The sequence below is a fragment of the Python bivittatus genome, unplaced genomic scaffold, assembly GCF_059951505.1.
Source record: "Python bivittatus isolate LINGU-HERP-01145 unplaced genomic scaffold, Pbiv_v1 ctg000310_np1212, whole genome shotgun sequence".
Taxonomy (NCBI): Eukaryota; Metazoa; Chordata; class Lepidosauria; order Squamata; family Pythonidae; genus Python; species Python bivittatus.
Genome location: NW_028277054.1, coordinates 7,519,565 through 7,538,737, shown reverse-complemented (window position 1 = coordinate 7,538,737; position 19,173 = coordinate 7,519,565). Strand labels below are relative to the sequence as shown.

The window sequence follows — 19,173 nt, the reverse complement described above, 5'->3', positions numbered from 1 at the left end:
GTTTGGGTTTTTTAAACTCAGAGACATCAACCGCCACGAAAGGGAAGGAAGAGGAAATTTTTTTGTACCAGAAGGAAAGAGCGGAGGGGGGCCCTGTTTCTGGAGCTGGGTGTGTATGAGACAGAGAGGAACTGAACCAGAGACCAGCTCAGTGCAAACTGGAGGACAGAGACAAAGCGAGGGGATCAGCTGCTAACAAAGATGGAGGAACATCTCCAGAACTTACCTTGATGGTGCAATCCATGGCACGCCTCTACCTGCTGCTTTCCGCCTAGATCTCCATGGGCATTCAGATGAGTTGCATTGGCAGGGCTGATCTTGCGCAGGGGGCCGGATGAACAAGGCTTGGTGTGTGTGTGTGTGTGTATGTGTGTGTCTAATTTTGGGAAGTGAAGTCACACAAACCGCCGGGGCTGGTTTCCTATTGGTGTGACCAAGCTTACAGGCTCTGAAAGTTTTTTTTAAATAGCATTGTTGGTTTATATGCATTTTTTTCTCTTCTTGTTCAAATTACAAATGGGTAAGTCAAGAGATTTTGAGACAGAAATGGAAGTACAAGAGAGGCTGCTGGTGAAAAACAGAGAGGGATGAGGGCAAAAGAAGACTTTGTTGTGCTTGGAGGGTCACTTGATTTATTTTTACAAGAAGCAGGACCAAGAGTGGTGCTCCCAACAAAAATCAGGAGGACCCAGTGCTTGATCTTTAAAGCAAGAGTTCTTTATGGATTGAAAATTAGCTTCTTGGATCGGAAGGGCACTGTACATATTCAGAGGTAACTTCCTTCTTAGCCCCCTTGTTTGCGCCCCATTATCCTCCCCAGCTAAAGTGCAGTGCTCACGGTAGGGCCTCCTAGATTGAGAACAGCCAAGCCTAATGATTATTGACTAACTCTAGATCTCAATGAGACCTGAATGTCAAACTACTAGCCCACCTTACAGGTTTATGCTCAGTGAATTCAGCTGTAATCCTAGATTCTGTCTCTGCTGTATTACTGAATTATGCTGCTCTGTTATGCAAAGGTGGTAGTGAGGCTATTCTGTGACCCCAGCCCACTTGGGAGACTAACCTGTCGGGTCAGCAAACACTCTTGGAATGTTGGGAGCCTGCTGTGGGCACTGTCACAAAATGGCTGCCACATTGGACATAAGCCAATCACTGTACGCTCACTGATTGGGAGACAATAGGACAAAGTTGCTTTTTGACTTACGGCCAACTTTCTCCCTGCCATAGCTGGCCGTTTTATCTTTGTTTTGTTTTCTGTAAAGTTGGTCTCACTTCTCAGCAAAGAAATAGTCTGCAATTCCTGAGCATTTTTATTTTCTAAAGATCCCTCTGGGGCTTCAGTGGGATCTAGTGGCATTCTTGTAAACAAATGATATTAGGGGATGGTCCTTTGCTTGGCAGTAGGGCACCACCCTATTTATTTACCTATGTATTCCTTTTAATTAATTAAAGGAATCTAAAAAAAAATATGATAATTTCGGGCGGTGCAGGGAAATTGGGAGACACAATGGATCAGTGGGCAGATGAGGGCCCACCTAATCCAATCATAAAATCATTGTTGTTATGGTGATGGATAGAGTGTTCCATGATTTCAGCTATGCCATGTCAGCCAGATTCCAATCAATTTTGCCTGGGTTAGAAAGAAGGTGAGAAAAGAGTTTATTTAAAATCAAAACAGGAAAAGAAATGAAGTTTGTTTCTGGAAGAGCAGGTTTCAGACACAGAGGTTTAAACTGCTCCTGAACAACTGAAGCCGAACCATCTGGCCAGGCAGCTTCTCTATCCATAAGATGCAGATTCTTTACTCAAGGATGCGCATTACGAATGGAAGCCATGCAAGCAACAGCGGTGATATGAAGGTGGAGATCAGGGAGCAACTCTTGGATGCAGGCGCATATGCACTCTGTGTCTTTGTTAACTGATATTAATTGATATTTAATCAACAAATTGCTGAACATCGTTGATGTGAATTTAGGGCTGGAGTCATTCTAATCAGAATGATTTGATCTGATCCTCTCTCCTTATCCCATGAGCAGACACAATTTTTAAATGATAAGTGTTAGCTGTAGCTGATTATTCTGTCTCACGCTTCTCTTCCTGGCATTCGGTCAGGTCATTGGTTATTTGTATGCTGGAGTACAGAGTAGGCTTCATAACAAATGGATTTAGAAGGAGGCATCTACCAGGTTCTTACCTTCCAGTTCACTAGACCAGAAAGTTCTGGCCATATTTTATTGAACAAATCACTATTGGTTGGCCTTGTGCAACAAGCCGGCTGTGTTTACACATAGCACATTTAACCTGATTACTTAATTAATCCATTGGCTTTGCACAATATGTTGAATTATAAACTAACCATCTGGATTAAATTTGGACAGCACAAGGAGAGTAAAAAATGAACCAAGGTTAATATTATTTAAGCTTATTATGTAGTGTAAATGCAACCACTTGGTCTTTAGCTGACCACTTAAGCATGTTAAGGCATCAATCATGGTTTAACAAACCACCATGGCCTTGTCTGCAGAACAAACAATTCCAAACCCCAGCAACCTATTGTTATAGCTTATTGTGATGTGTGAACCTGGTTGTCAAAATGCACACACATTGCAAGAATAATACTGAAGCAGAACTCAAACGATAATTACATGAACCATTTCATTTAAGACTACCAATTGTATTTCTCCTGTCCCGTGACCAGTTTCTATATACAAATATACGTACATCATACCCCTCACGCTATTCCGTATAAACAATATTCTGCAAAACACCGAAAAAGAATAAGAAATAGCAAGTCAAAGAAACTCTAGGCATGACATAGGAAAAAAAAAAGGAAATACAGCGACATCTAGTTTAAATGGGGCATCCTCAGGGGGAGGATCAAAGAAGTCAAGATGTCGGGTGCAACTGTGTGACTTAATCCCTGCCCTCCTGCAGACACCTCTGGGTTTAAGCCAACACCCTTCACTATACCTCCACTTTCATATCTTTCTGCCTTCCTTCCTTCCATCATATCCATCTACAGCTTCATGCACATTGCTTTTTGTTCATCAACCTCTCTCCTTTTGAGGATTTCCTCAACAACATCCAACCTTGACTTCTTGGGCCTTTCTCTTCCTCTCACCTCATCCACTCTTCCTTCATTTGTTTTCCAGTTCAATCCTCCTTCATTCTCTCTATATGACCAAACCATCTCAACATATTTATTTAGCACTGGTCATTCTCTTTTGTACTTAATCCACATGAATTCAGCACCCATTCATTCTTGACCTTCTCTCTTCTTGTTTTGCCACACATGCTTCTTAAATACCCCACTCCCGTTGCATTTACCCTAATGTTATGTTTCTCTTGACATACCCAACTTTCACTTCCATATAACAGGGTGGGCAGACGCACACTCGTACACAGCTATTTTCACTTCTTCCAACAAACATTCCTCACAACAGGCCACATACTACCCCCTATTTTTCTACCAGCATTTGCATGCCTTAAAAATTCCCAATCCATCTTCAGTGGACATTCTATCAAAATTCTGAAATGTTAATGTTTGTCTCCCCCTCTAGTGGTTTGATAAAGGGGAACATACCACAGATGTTGTTAATTGTTTCCTGGCCTCAGTGCAAGACCCTGGTTCTAACTTTTGCCGCTGAAAGTATTGTAGGTGTTGGCCATCCAAGGATGCACCTCTGTTGTTATGCGCCTGTCTGATCTTCCATCTCTGCAGGAAGAATCTTTTGCAGATACCTTCAATTAACAGAGCCCTGTTTGCTGGGCTCTACTGAAAGTTTACTCACTCTGCTACCCCCTGCTATAAAATACACTCACCTGGCTGTGTCTGCACAACACACTTAACTGGGTCTGTAACAAACCTACTGGTTGCATTCACACAATATTGTAAGCTTGGCTAATTTTCACTTGGATTTTTAGACAGTTTTTTTTTTTTTCCTGACTTAGCATGCAGCTTGCATCCTGGCCATCGAGTTAGTTCCATGTATTTTATTTATTTGTTAACTCATGAACAAATGAGTTAATCTCTATCAGGTTAAGCACTGTAGAAACAGACTCACATTAGAGCTCCCTTTTAGTTGTTTGCAAGTGTGCTTTTAAAACTTTATTTTAACGGCTTTAATGTTTTTTAAGATTGCATGTTATGATAGATATTACAGGTTTTAATGCTTTGTGATGTGGCAATGGCATTACTGGGTGTGTTCATAGTCATCTCAATGGATGAGTCTAGGGGTTCCATCCACACACAACGTGGGAAACTCAGTTGAGTTCATCTTGGCTAGGTTCTTCTGCCTGTGGCTTAGAGTGTTGTGTGAATTCAACCTGTTTCGCTAGTTTATGGTTCGGTGTATTTCACAAACCCAGAAAATGGGTTAATTCAATAATGCTGCTGAATGCAATGCTAGGTTTATTTCCAAATCTGGTAAATCTCTGAGGCCCTCTCATGCACAGTATTGGGCAGGGTTCGGCATGCCTGCCCTAGAGGGTACATCCAGGGAAGGTACGTAATGCGAATCATAGTTTCTGGCTGCAAGGTTTGTTCCTAGCTAACAGCAACAGGCACCCTACGTGAACCATGCCACCAATGCCTGCCCTAAACCCCAAGGGCAGACCCACTGGATGGATTGGTAACTGGGGGATCATTTTGGGATGGGAAATGGGAATCATTTTGTCCCATTTTGTATATAATGCTTTTAGCCACGTTTTTGGAAATAGAGATAGTTAGTTTTTCTGCCTGTCCACCCAATGTTTCAGAGATCAAATAAAAGAGAGACTGCTTATAACATTGTCTTTTAAAAAAAATTTTTAATTTGGTTTTCATTTGTTTCTTTTTCCGCTAAAAAAGTGGTGCCCAACTTAACTTGGTGCCCTGGGCAACTGCTTCTTTCAGCTTGATGGATAGGCCACTCCTGCTTGTTCCTAGATACTAGCTCTGAGCAGAAGAAAGTCCAGCTTTCCAACTCAGGCAAAGGAACAGGTTTTTTCATTCTGGGCCCTCTTCCTCCTCCTCCTCCTCCTCCTCCTCCTCCTTTTCTACTACTTCTCTGAGCTCCATTGCACCTGGTTTGTGCTTTGTGGTAAGGCGTGGGGGCCCTGTGGTTTCCGGTTGCTGTTGTGCACTCCTTGTCTCAACGCTGGGGCCGTTGCACAATCTCACATCGTACTTTCAGAGGCTGATGTACCCACCCACCTCTCTCCTGAGATTCCCTGGAAGGGGCAAAGAATGGAGCTCCCTCAAACTGAATCGGAGCCGTGAGCCCTAACCGTAAGAGTTCTCTCTGAAAGATCCCTGGGGGAAAGTAGGAAGCTGGGGAAGGGGCTTGTCCATGTGGCAGACATGGAGAGTGGATAGTGGTCTGGAGGTAAGGAGGCAGGACTTCACGTTTCATACAGGACAGGGGTGCACAACATGAAGCCCCAGGGCCATAGGTGGCCCCCAGCCCATCCAAAAATTGCCCCTGAATTGCAAATTTCAGTTTGACAGATACTGCCTTTAAATACTTAGGTTGGAATTACAGTTAAATCAAATCAGATTTACTTTGGGTCTGATGCCAACCACAACTTCATCCTGCCTAGTTTGGGGGATCTCGCCTCCCACCCATCATGCCAGGGCCAACGTTGTGCACCCTTGAACTTGAAACAGCCTTGCCCAGATGCGTCGGACTACACCTTCTATCTTCCTCGCCTCTCCTGGCTCAGGCTGGCAGGGGGTGATTGGGGATTGTGGTCCAGCCAATTTAGAGAGGACCAGGTTGGGAAAGGTGAATTGAGACTCAGATGTGGGGCTGGTTTCTGGCTCAGTTAGGGGTAGCAACAGGCTTGTTGGGTGGGGAGTTCTCATGCTGTTCCTTGCCCAATCTCAAGCCATTACCCAATCTGTGGGCTTGTGGTTTAGGGCTGTTTAAGTACAAGGGGGCTGGCTTCTCTATGGGTTGGGAAACTCTGCCATTCTTACTCTTTGCTTCCCATAGAGAAAAGGGCACTGGATAGACTGTGGGGGGGGGGGGTCAACATGGCCAAAATCAAGCTATCCAGTTTTAATTACACAGCACAATGCCACAATGCAAGTAGACTCTGTTTTGTTTTTTAAATGCTTGTCCTACTCCCCACCCCACTCCTGTTGCTCAATACAAGTCACCCTCATGTGAGGAAGGTGGCTTGCTACCAGTCCAGGGGGGGTGAAGATATCTTGTTTTTTTGTGAGTAGATATCTGGAGATCTCCCTTAGGTGGCACCTTAATTTCTCCTATTGGAAGTACCACGATTCAGTTGGGTCTAGGACAGGGACAGCTGGATCATCTTCCCTCCCATGCCATGATTCTGATCCAACCCCCTTCTCCTTGCTGGTATTTGTTAAGCTCACGTATCCTCTCTTACCATATATCAGCATGTTGGTACAGCTATAGCCTTGGCCAACTTAGCACCTTGCAGAGCTGTGTTGAGAATTGTGGTGCAACAGCTTTATGGGTGTGTAACTCTTTGGATGTTCTTCTTTCAGCATCCTGAGTAAGCAGCCTTGGCTCTCAGGAGTAATAAACCTGGGTTAGAAGGCATTTGACTTGGTGAGAAAATTGGCTCTTCTGGCTTAGGGCAGGCCTTGGAGGAAGTTACGGTGTCTCATTTTTAAGATTTATTAGGGTTAGGAGGAATAGCTTGCTTAGAAGTTTTTGTGAACTGTATTGTGTTCCTGAGAGATAAACACACCCCAGCCTTGCTTCCTCTCACGACCTTCCCTCTGTCTCTGAAATTTGGCCACCTGGTCGCCCCTCTGGGATTGTAGAGTCGTGATACACACTCTCTCTCCCTCTCCCCCCTCTCTGTGTCTCTCACACACACTTACACACACACTGGCTGTGCTGACATGGAAAATCCGTCTGCCTCCCCCTCCAAAAATGTAGAAAAAGTCACGAAACTTTCTCCTTCATTCAACCAATGGGAGCAAAGAAGTATAAGGATATGAATACAGAGAGAGAGAAAAAGCGGGGGGGGGGGGGGAGTGGTAAAGACCCCTGGCAAAGGATAAGCACCGGGCAATACTTTTACAAGCAAAGAGAAGGGTCCACTTGGCCAGAGAAACTCCTAGGTATAACTGTTTTTCCTCCCAATTTCATAGCCCAAGGAGAAGATTGTGCCACTCAATCTTTGGAATTTGTTTGCCCTCAAGAAATTTCCCCAAGCCACCCATCCCATAAGTGATCTCTGCAAAGCGGTGAGTAAAATCAAAGGTGGGGGCAAGGATTGTGTTGGAGTGAAGTGTCTAAGTGTGTGTATAAAACTTTAATGCAACAATATGTTCTTTGCATGCAACCAGCTTCAGGCTTAATGTCTAGTCTCTGCAGTTAGATACACAGTAAAATCTTCTATCTAATTCAGCTTTTCTCAGCCAGGATCCCAAAGAAATGTTGAGATTGCAAACTTCCGGAACATCTAGCTATCATGGCCAAAGGAATTCCGGGAGTTGCCAACATTTTGAGCTTTTCAGCTGAGTTGGGGAAAGCTGATTCTGTTCATTCTCTTGACTAGAGGTTAGGTGGATCTCCCCAAAATTCTCCCCATGGCCACCTACAGTTTGAATCTGTCCTGGCTTTAACCACTGAATTTAGTTACTGAATTAACCCATTTTCTGGAAGGGTCCAGACTTGCAAACGGTCCAAGTGAGTCTTGCTGATACAGTACACAAAACAATCCAAGTTAAAACTCACTAAAGTTAGTGTGTTGTAGAAATATAGCCAGAAGGTCTTCAACAGACCTGGTTAAGTGTTTTGCCTGAACTTAAGTCATTAAAAAAAAAAACCCTTCTTAACTGCCCACTCAACCAAGGAATAATAACTAGGGAGCAAGTGAACATCCTTTTGCTGGATATGTTCAGACGCTGAATAGTATACAGTTGTGGGTGTTTTACATCTCATTGCATTACGCAAGCAGGACTTGGTCTCACTTGCTGAACTGGTCCCTGCTAACCCTGGTTCTACAGTTGCACATAGAAGCCTTGCATGGATGGGTTCATACAATACGCTGAGCCCAAAGTATAAATCAGCAGATGTAGCAATATTCTCTGCTTTTTAATATTAATATATTAATCGAGTAAATTATGGCGAGTCTAGACTTTCAATAGTTGATACCCAAAGCTGAGGAGGAATGTAAGAGACCCAGGGCATTCAACCTGGAGATATTAAATATTTTTTTTAAAAGCAAGTATAATCATTTAAATGTTTTTTTAAAAAAATTGCAGACTTGTATTGCAATTCATCAATTCCAAATCTTCTTTATGGTCTCTTATTCTGTAATTTGACTCTTTAATTTTGGCATTGGAAGAGCAAACCAAGACAGAATACAATAAATGTTTGCTTGAAAAGAAAATCTCTTCCTTATTTGGATTAAAGAAGGGAAAAAAACCTGCCTTGGGCGAGGGGGAGTGTTCTCAAATGCGCTTGTCCGAACGCCGAACTGGATTAGAAGCTCCTTTTGATCACCCTCCCCCAGATACTACAATTTCCATACTTCCCAGCCCAGGTGACAGCAGAATGGCAGGGCTCCTTTAGAATATAACCTTCTACCTTAGCAGAACATGAGATATGATGCCTCAGCCCAATTCCATGTCCTGGAGTTGGTCAAACTGGAATTGAAATGTTGTTCCCAGCCACAGGAGAGGCTCCCCCTGAAAGCTGCCTGGGAGGCACAGAGGAAACCGCCTGACCCATGTAGAAGGTCTCTGAGCCTCTGGCCCCGGTCACCCCAGGCAGGCTGCCCCCCACCCCGCCTCCCACTGATGGGAGGGCTGGTCCTGATAGGAGCAGTTTGGCCCTGGAAAATCTTAGTTAATAAAGCAACAAGAGCCTGTTCATCAAATCCAGAGTTGGAAGGTGCTGGTGGACTGAATGGTCTGAGCCTCTGCTTGATGACAGAAATCTGGAGAGGGGTGGTTTACATTGTGCTTTTAAAAATATTGTCTAATTATTTTAGATATATATAATTTATATTTGTGTGTGTGTATGTGTATAATGTTCATTAACTCTCTCTCTCTCCCTCTCTTTCTCTCTATTAGATAAGAATCTTCACTATTTCATTAGTTTTCATAACTGAATATCATATGCATGTACGTGTGTACAAATCTATATCTACATATAGATAAAAGATTATCTATCTATCTATCTATCTATCTATCTATCTATCTATCTATCTATCTATCGGATAACAATTTTCAATATTTATTATTTACAGAACTGAATATCATATGTGTGTACAAATCTGTATCTATATACAGATAAAAGATTTTATATTTATGTATCTATATCTACCTATTAGCTAAGAATTTTCAATATTTATTAGTTTTACGCAACTGAATATCATATATATGGATGTGTGTGTGTATCTATCTATTAGAGAAGAATTTTCAATATTTCATTAGTTAGTTTTACATAACTGAATAGCTTGTATCATTTTTTTAAAAATCAGGTCATTGTTAAAATCCAGTTAGTATATACATAACAATGGCAATAATCAGCACAGGGTAAATCATGAAGTAAGATAAAGAATTATAGTAATTTCTGCCCACAGTGAAAGACTGATGATTTAACAGGGAGACTGTTGAATAAGACTGAAAGTTAGACTCCTAAGACCTTCTGCTAAGAGAAACCCACATTTTGGATGTGGTCCAATAGTATTATAAAATTATAAATAATTATATATATATTTATTTATATATCAAGTTTGTCACCGCCCATCTCATTGAACGACTCTGGGCGGTTTACGAAACAGCTAAAATCAATTAAAATGACAAAGTGACAAGAATAAATGGAAAGTAAATGAATCCAAGAATAATTGGCAGTCACTCATTGAAACATGGGCAGGCAGGCAGAAGCATTTATTTATTTATTTATTTTTAGAAAGGCAGCTAGGAGGCAGATGGGGGCTTCAGTGCTGGCTTCAGGATTGGGGGGTGGGCAGGATCGGGCTCCGTCATGGTGCCTTCTGACCATCCCAGCCCGAGAGATGGAAATGGATGGTTCACCTGCTCTTCTGGCCTCGTCTGTGCAAAATGGGCAGGACAAGGACAGTTAAAGCAGGGCAGGAGAAGGTCCTTCAGGAAGTGAGGTGGGGATGATATTTGTCTCTATCCGTAGGTTACAGAGATGGAGTCTTGGCCTCAGAGTTGGAGGGAGACCCCTGTCCAAATGGTGCCTGGTGGAGCAGCAGTTGAAGGACCAGGTAAGGGAAGCTATTCTGTGTTCTGGAAAAAGTTATTTTATTTATTTATTTATTTAGTAGACTTATCCCCACCCATCTCCCCGCAATGGGGGACTCTGGGTGGTTGAATGAAAATAAAGCAACAGCCTGTGTCTTGGACTTAATTTCGATCAGTGAACTTCAAGCTGTTTTTGACCAACCCCTCAGTGGGCCTTGTCTCTCTGGTTGAAACAGAAGAAGCATGTGGAGCATGTCTTCTGGCATTCTTACCAACCCTTTCACCAGATGTGGCCACATGTTTGTGAGTGCAGGTGCAACTGGGAAGCGTGAGGTGACCGGCATAGGCTCTCCTCCGGGTCATGTAACCAGAAGGAGGCAGGCTTAGAATGGAACAGTCATCAACTTTTAGAGTGATTGACCAATTGGTTCTTCTATAGCAGTGTTTCTCAACCTTGGCAAGTTTAAGATGTGTGGACGTCAACTCCCAGAATTCCTCAGCCAGCATGGCTGGCTGGGGAATTCTGGGAGTTGAAGTCCACACATCTTAAACTTGCCAAGGTTGAGAAACATTGTTCCATAGGGTTGCAATGGGGGAATTTTTTCTCTAGAACTCACAGCCTGATCTGCCCCATTTAAAAACCTGGTTTGTCTTTGGCTGGCTTCTTCCCACCCCAAATTTGGACCCTTTCTGTTCCCTTTTTGGAGAGTTACCGTGATGATAAAAGATGGACAGTCAGACAGAGCCCTGACTCTTTTATCAAAATTTCTTTCCAACATTCCATTTGGTTGGAAAGAGGAAGAAAAGGTAGAAATTCCCTGGAGTTGACCTCAGCTCCTGGTGATTACGTGGACACATTCTTTTGCAACACGATGGAAAAGGGTTTGTCGTGCCTTCTTCTGAGGTGATGGTTTGTTTGTTTGAAACCTGAGATTTTCTGGTGGTCTCCCATCCCAGTAATAACCAGGTCTGACCCTGCTTAGATTTTTTTTTTTTTTTTTAGATCTACCAAGGTTGCCAGGTGCTGGGATTTGCTGTGACCTCAAATAAATAAATAACTACATTATTTTGTATCCTGCATGCATAATCAGGCCGCAATGCAGAGACAGCAACAGGTTGGAGCTATCTCAGCCCACCAGATACAGCTTCCAAGCTATCGCTAACTCACGAACCTCCACCAGCAAGTCTGGGTACAAACTGGAAAAACCCTGACTGGTTAAAAAAAAGGGCATATATGCTTTCCTAATAGTAAAAGAATAGGAACGCCTCTCACTCTCTTTTTCTCTCTTTACACCCCCAAAGATTTTATGGAAGAGTACAGGAAGATTTTCCAAGATGATTTCAGTGACATGGATTCCTGGTTTCTGCCAGAAAATGAGATGGAACAGCAGCTACCGAGCTGGGCTGGTGGAAGTTACCTTGCTGAACTGGAAGGGTTTGAGAAGGCAATGCCATTCCATGAGTCCCTTGGCTTGAAAGGTAGATAGCATCCTGGAGAGTGGAGGAAAATGGGATGCAGGCACAGCTTTGCCACCCCAAATTATTTATCCCAACTGGTTCTTTATAATAATTCCTCCTTCATCTTAAGAGGGTGTGTGAATTTGCCTTTTTCCTCTTCCCTTTCCATCCCTCCTTCCTTTTCTGTTGTGTCCTTTACAGCTATGAACTTGCAAGCAAGGATTGCTTGATTTTCAACAGATCATCTAACAATGACCCTGGGTGTCACTTTGGCAGTAGATCAGAGGGATAAACAGCCATAAATGCCCCAGCCCAGACAGCCACCCTCATCACCACTAGAATAAACATTAATAGAATGATCTTCTCCTTTCTTTTTGAGGATTTCCTGAGTACACCAAGACCATCGTGGAACTGAAACAGGTTTCTTTTGATCCAGACTACAGGGAACCCTATCACGGTGGTGAGTTTTTGCTGATACATGGAAGGACAGAGGTTGAGAAAGCTTGTGGCACTAAGGAAAGACTTTTTCCTAATCTGGTGCTTTCCGGAAGCGTGGGGCATAAACTCTCATAATCCCCAGTACCTCATTTGATGGGAAATGAGGATTCACAGGTTGATTCAAACTTCAATGTTTGGGGTATTTAAAGCAGAACAGATGCTCAGTTTTGACTCAATCTTCTGTAGCTTCTAATTTTACGTAGTGATTTACGGTGTACTGTGTTGGCTGGGGTTCTTGAGATTTATCCTTGCTTAAAGCTTAATAGTGATTGTTAGTCCTTTCGATAGTATATTCAACCATTTATTAACGATGCTGCTGAAAATGATAACCTCTTTGATATTTTTAACCCCCCCCCGTTTCCTCATTTGTGCTTTATTCTTTTATTTTCTTGATCTGTTTTCTATTTTGCATTTGTGTTTATACGTTTTCTCTGAAAACTTAAAAAGAATCAAAGCAAAGCAGACAAAAGGCTGAGCAAAGGTTTCTTTTTTTAAAATTCTTCTTTTAATTCTTATACTGCGTAAGCTTAAAGAGTACAACAGAGCGAAGAATAAAAATACAAAAGGCAGAATAAAAACATAGAACAATGTAAAAGTGCTGCGATGGAGAATTCGATGACACATCCTCCCGTTCCCTTCTTTTTCCCCAACCAGTAACCACCACTTAAATATTTATGCTATGCTTTTAATATTTAATATTAAACATTGGGCATGTTTGCTTGTATCGGTTTAAGCCATTTCACCGGTTGTTTTTAATTAGTCTCTTGACCTTTTTCCTAGAAGCTGTATTACCAATATCTAAATCTGCCTTGCTGTGTAATGTGACTTGTATAAGGGAGCCATTCCTGCTTAAACTAGGCTAAACTTCTATTATGAATATATACACTCTCAGCTTTGCCACATTCACCAAAGGGGAAAGATTCCTTTATACTCATCAGTATAACTTTCAGTGCATCATTTTGGAAATGGACACAGCTAGGAAAGGACACCTACCTGTGTCTGTTTAAAGGGAGGTGGGATGGGACCTTATTGGTATTTCTGATCCAGCACGTGAAAGAGGAGGTGGTTTGGCGAGACGGCTAAGTGCCGAAGAGCTCTCTCTGCGGACGAACCCATGCGAGGTGTGCCTGTGTGCTCGTGTGACTAAACGAAACGACTCCCCCCCACCATTTATTCCCTTTTGAAAACATCCTATGCTGAAATTCTGAAATTCGCTCCACCAATAATAGCTTTGCAGCAAGATAGGGCAGGAAAACAACATAACAGCACAATAAAAATTCCCCCTCCATTTCAACTGACACAACCAAGGAGTTAGAGCAACAAGAGGAAGTGAAGGTTTAAAAACTTCACCGAAATGTTGTAAGGCTGCCCGTTAGCAGCCTTCCCCTAAAAGCGGTCCCTTTTAGAAGGGTTAGACTACAACTCCCATGGTTCCCTGCCAGCACAACTCCCTGGGAATGATGGGAATGGCTATACACACACACACACACACACACACACACACACACACATATACATATATATATAAATATAATAGGGATGAGTAGTAGGTGGACTAATAAAAACTGCTACAACAACAGGAATACTGTAGTGTTTGCCAAAAAGTAGGTACAGTCTAAAAGGCCATTTTCATTATATGTGGATGAGAATCCTTTCGAAGTTCCCAGACAGGGCACATTTTAGAAGTCACCAGGTCTCATTTATCAGAGAATCAGAGAGTTGTAGAGTTGGAATGGGCTACATGGATAATCTAGTCCAGTGTTTCTCAACCTCGCCAACTTTAAAACCTGTGGACTTCAACTCCCAGAATTCCCCAGCCAGCATGCTGCCTGGGGAATTCTGGGGGTTGAAGTCCACACATCTTAAAGTTGATGAGGTTGAGAAACATTGCTCTAGTCTAACCTTCTGCAATGTGCAGGAGAACTAGTTAAACCATCCATGAGAGACGATTGTCCAGCCTCTTCTTAGAAACTTTCAGAGATGGACAACCCACAGCCTCAACTGGTAGATGTTCCTCTGTTGTATAGATCTTATCATCACAAAGCTTTTTCTTCTGTTTAAATTTTTCCTTACATTCAGAAGGGTGGGTGAGATGGTGGCTGGCACCCTAACCCCAATTGAACAAACTACAATATAACTTTGAGTGTTACGCATATTCCACTATTGTTCATAAACCCTGGCTTATGGCTGAGTGCAGTGTGTGAATCCAGAATCCAGAATCCCCATCAATCCCAGTGTGATTCTGTTATTATAGCCATTCCAAAGTAGTCCTGACCTACATATTCTTTTTTAAAAAATATGACTGTGTTTGACATGTTTATTGTTTTATATTTTTTGCTGTACGCCACCCAGAGCCACTTCTTGTGAGATGGGCAGCCATATAAAATTTGATAGATAGATAGATAGATAGATAGATAGATAGATAGATAGATAGATAGATAGATAGATAAGGCATTGGTTTCTTAGCCTGGTCTGCTTTGTTGGGGTGGCACAGTAATTCTGTTTCTTCCTCATCCCCACCTGCACCCCAATATCCATTTAGGAGACAAGTGGGAAGATCCTGAATTCCTTCAGGGTCTTTTAACTCTTAGTACTAGAAGCTGTCCATCTGGAAGCATCCTCCCTCTGAGACTGGTGCCTGAGGACTTTTATAACCTGGAATTCTTGCCACCCATAGGCACTTATGGTTGAAGGTAGAAACAAGGGGAGAAAAGTGGTAGGACTACCGTTCTCCCATGATTCTGATGACACCTGTGCCTTGAATCCCCTGCAGCTTCAAGAATGGTCCTCCAACAAGACAGCGTCCCCCACAGCCTAGAGGAATCCGGCTGCCTCCCACCAGCAAATCAGCCTTGGCTCGCCCTGTATCCCGACTCTCCTGGAGAGCAGGCATCTTCAGCTCAGCTTCCTCCTGGAGATCAGCAGGAACAGCCGAAGGAAGGTAAAATCTCCAATTTGCTTAACTTTGAATAATTCCTGTCCTGCAAGCTACCTTCCAAGTTTTTATTTATTTATTTAAATTTATTTATTGTATTTATATAGCTGCCCATCTCACATAAAAAGTGACTCTGGGTGGTGTACAATTAAAAAGAATAAATACATAAAAAACGATTACAAGTAAAAAATAACTATAAAAGCAAACAGAACAGGAGGGGATAATATTAATAAGGGAGCCATCACGAAATCTCCCTGGTCCCCTGGGACCCCCAGGCCTGATCACATAGTTCCTGAAAAAATTTTTTCCCTCTGCAACAGAAAGCTTTGTTTTTCTAACTCATTCTCAAAATGCTATAGATTTTTCTTTAGCAGTGTTTCTGAGCTTCATTATCATCACTAAGCAGCTAAGGGGGGCTGATAGTTTTTTTAAAAACATAATTTTGTGTGTGTGTGTGTTTCTCTTTTACATCTTAACCTAAAAAAGGCCCATGAGAAATTTCTGGGATTTAGTGGCAGAAGCCAGGGAGGCTGCTGACTGCAGGATCTTACTCTAGTGCAATTCCTAGATGATTAGCAGAAGCAAAGGTTTCTCATTTCTAATTAGGACGCTACAGATCCAAGAGAATGTGTGAGTTTGGTTCTAGTACTAATTGCCAATTCCTGCCCCAAGAATGTGCGCACAGACATCCTTATTCTTCATTGGTATCCCATGTATCTAAGTCATTAGTTTAAAGCTAGACTTGGTCTCTGGATTCCACACAATGATTAAAATGCATCCCGCAATCCTGTTCAACCCTTAGCTCTTGGCCTTTTTCCCAAGCCAACAGGAGACCCTGGGACTTTTTGCACACAAAGCATGTTCTCTCCTGCATAATGGCAGCCCTTCCCCACAAGAGACTCGCCTGTGGTGTGCATAACTGACTCTCATGTTCTATGACCCCCAATATAATCTCAACCTACAATGAATGAGGGGATGTGAATCCATGTTTTGACTTTGTACTATAACCTGAACCATCAGCCAACCAACCAACCATCCAACCATGCTGGGTTCAAACAAGCTTAGATGAATTTGCACCATATACTATTGGGCCTCCAAGGGACTGGGTTAAGGGGGTTGGGTGAATGCAGGCAGTGTGTGGCTCTTGTGGTAGGGCTCACTAGCTTTCCTGCTTACCTCCCTGATTCTGTTCATCCATTGTTGTTGCCTCTAGGACATTGGACTGAGTCCCTTGGCCCTGACCCGGGCAGCCAATCCAGTGCCTTGGACAGTGATTCTTGTCAATGCGATTCACCAATCAGGAGCCAGAGAAAAGGGGAATGTAAAGACCAGGCTGATAGCAGGAACACCAATACTTTACCTAGAGATCGGGCAGGTAATGGTGACTGGGGAACGTGGGCTGGGAGACATCAGAAACCTGTAATGTGCCGACAGCAAACTTCAAAGTCTTGAAGAGTCTGGCGCTACATGGTTTTTCAAATTGCTTGCGCAATCATTAAGATCAAATGCAATTTTTTCCCATCAATCAGGTGGACTGGCATGTAGGATGTGGCTTCTTGGTGGTGACTCCAAAACTGGGAGATGCTCTATATTTGGGAGTCTGCCACTCTGTTCCTCCGGCTTTGGGGTATCTGTAAATGGCAGGGTATCCTGCTAGGACAGGAGCTTTTGTATGCAGGGATGTTGAGGGAAAGAATTCTTGAAAGTGGTTGATAGGGCTTGGAAGTGCTGCCTGTAAATTGGGGTGGGGGGGGAGTAGGTTGCAACATAACCCTTCGCAACGTCTCTATATTGCATGCTACTTTGAACTGTTTCCAGAAAAACATATGGGTCATTGAAGCAGCCCATCTTTTTTCAAGCTTCTGCAAGAAAAGGTGCCTCTACTTTCAGTGGCATCTCCTTAAGGCAAAGTTATTTTTGGGGGGTTGCGATGAACAGCTGAGAGGCACTGAGTCCACAGCATTGTTTGCAAATCACTTTGCAAGGGTGCACAACCCTCCTGTTCACCCCCTATTTTTCCGGCAGGGGCCGGACCCATTCAGTTATGGCGCTTTCTGCTGGAGCTCCTCCAAGATGGCTCCTGCCAAGCCTTCATCCGATGGACAGGGAACGACTGGGAGTTCAAGCTCTGTGACCCACATGAGGTGAGTTCCCCCTCGCTCTCCCCTCAGTTATATGACCTGGGGAATTCTGGGAGTTGAAGTCCACACATCTTCAAGCTGCCAAGGTTGAGACCCACTGCCTTAATGGGTTGCCTGAAACCAATTGTGGCTTATTCAACAAATCATGGCTCAGCATTAGGGCATACAAACAGCCACCCTAGGGCTGAACTTGGTCCCTGAGCACCCCAACTCCCCCCGTCAAAGACCAGGAGTTTGCTACCATCTTGAAACCAACTGTACTGGGCATTTAATGGGCCCCATTGCCTCTAAAACTCCATCCTTCTCCTAAACCCAGGGGAGAAATATCCAGGCCCCATCCACGCTGGCCCTCCCCCAATGGTCAAACCTATCTTGGTTTTAGCTTCAGATGCTGCTGTAGCCAGCAGAGGCAAAGGCAATGCTGTCTGTGGATATTGTCTGTGCATAACGGCCCACAACTAGCTGTGCTCGAGTGAGGACTTGGGATAAAATGGGCTTCTGGTTATCAGGCAGCGCCAAGGGACTGCCTACTCATCTCCCCCCCACTGCCCCCCTCCCTCTCATTTCCTGCTAGGTGGCAAGGCGCTGGGGCAAGCGCAAGAACAAGCCGCGCATGACGTACGAGAAACTGAGTCGGGGGCTGCGCTATTATTATCACAAGAACATCATTCACAAGACTAGCGGCCAGCGCTACGTCTACCGCTTTGTCTGTGACATCCAGGGTCTCTTGGCCGAGCTGGATAAGAAACTGCAGATTTAGCATGCAACTGTTGTAAAAAGGACCTTTTTTTCGTTCCTCACCCACCGAACCTCAGAAGAGCTCAGAAGAGCAAGCAGGACCGGCTCCCTTGGAGAAGACCTGTGCCTCCTTTAAGCTATGTCTAAAACAAAAGATGTGAGAAGGGCTGGCTGCGGACTGCATGGGGGGCCCAGGCCCTCTCCAGATTGGGCAGAGCAAAAAATAGTGGTTTTTTTGGGTGGGGGAGATTGTTTTTGTGGGGTAGATAGGTAAAAATAACCCTGAAAAAATAGAACTGGGGTCCTGACCCCTAGCTTCAGAGAAGGCAGGCAGGGAGGTGGCCAATCACACTGGCCAAAACAATAGGATGTTAGCAATGGTTTGGCAGATGAAAGCATGGTTGTTTCTTCTCTCGATCCAAGGGCAGAGAACTGCAAGAGCTGGCAGGATTTGATCAGCATCAAATATCTCGATTTTCATAGACATTTTGGAAAGGGAGGATGACCATTCTTAAGGTTATCTGCTCTTCCCCCCACATTCCCTCCCTCTCCTTTAGCCATTATTAAACCACTTTAAACAGAGCTCTGCCTCTCATAATAGAAAAAGCGGTTCTCCACGGTGGCCTCAACTCTTTCAAACTCCCTTCTGGGGGTGGCCCCTTCTGTCTGGCCCCTTCCCAATTGCTTTTAAGTAGGCCTTAAATATCTGTTTCAGTCTGTGCCTTCAGCGAAGATGATGAGTTGGCTCTTTAAACAGTCACTGCTGTTTTTTAAAGGGCAAAATTATATCGGTCTCGATCGGGAACCTTTGTATGGGGTAGCTGGGAAATGCAGCCTTTGTTTTTATTATACTGATTGTAAACTATGTTAATTCTGAAAGCTGGCATATGAAACCTGAAATAAACTAAAAACCATCATATTCTTACATACCACGTCTACCCAAATCCAAAAGGTTTGGTTTAGCCCACCACGATGTCACTAACTTAACACATTGAGCAAAGGTAGGATCTTAGGCTTTTATGGATTCAGAAGCAGCCCCAATTGTGTGTTGTATGCATTCCACTTTCCCAGCTTCTTGGGAAGCTATGCTCACAGACTAAGCCAGCCTTACAATCTCACATGGAGACAGGAAATTAGCCATCCTCCCGAGATGGCAAAACTGCACTTCCCATCAGCCTGTGCAATGGTGAAGGATGCTGGGAGTTTTAGCT

General features: G+C 43.5%; 2 protein-coding genes across 10 annotated transcripts in view; one reads left to right on the top strand and one right to left on the bottom strand.

The window, feature by feature from the left end:
- The window catches only part of LOC103052522 (retroviral integration site protein Fli-1 homolog), a 33,213-nt gene extending 32,850 nt beyond the window's left edge, over window positions 1-363 (bottom strand). For all 4 annotated transcript variants that reach the window (XM_007429442.3, XM_025167438.2, XM_025167440.2 and 1 more), the window contains exon 1: window positions 227-363. In XM_007429442.3, the coding sequence (XP_007429504.2) occupies window positions 227-244 (18 nt within the window). In that variant the 5' untranslated portion in view covers window positions 245-363. The remainder of the gene's footprint in view (window positions 1-226) is intronic.
- ETV2 (ETS variant transcription factor 2) lies at window positions 209-18,891 on the top strand. Of its 6 annotated transcripts, XM_088139990.1 has the most exons (11): window positions 211-348; window positions 649-772; window positions 7,121-7,216; window positions 9,053-9,103; window positions 10,131-10,215; window positions 11,495-11,671; window positions 12,030-12,110; window positions 14,922-15,089; window positions 16,297-16,458; window positions 17,109-17,227; window positions 17,799-18,891. In XM_088139990.1, the coding sequence occupies exons 4-11, from the start codon at window positions 9,098-9,100 to the stop codon at window positions 17,982-17,984; spliced, it is 984 nt and encodes a 327-aa protein (XP_087996116.1). In that variant the 5' UTR covers window positions 211-348; window positions 649-772; window positions 7,121-7,216; window positions 9,053-9,097; the 3' UTR covers window positions 17,985-18,891. The 6 variants fall into 6 exon arrangements, with proteins under 6 accessions (XP_087996118.1, XP_007429503.1, XP_087996116.1 ...); XM_088139992.1 differs by lacking the exon at window positions 649-772 and having other exon boundaries at window positions 209-348; XM_088139989.1 differs by having other exon boundaries at window positions 342-5,272.
- The last annotated feature ends 282 nt before the right edge of the window (window positions 18,892-19,173 follow it).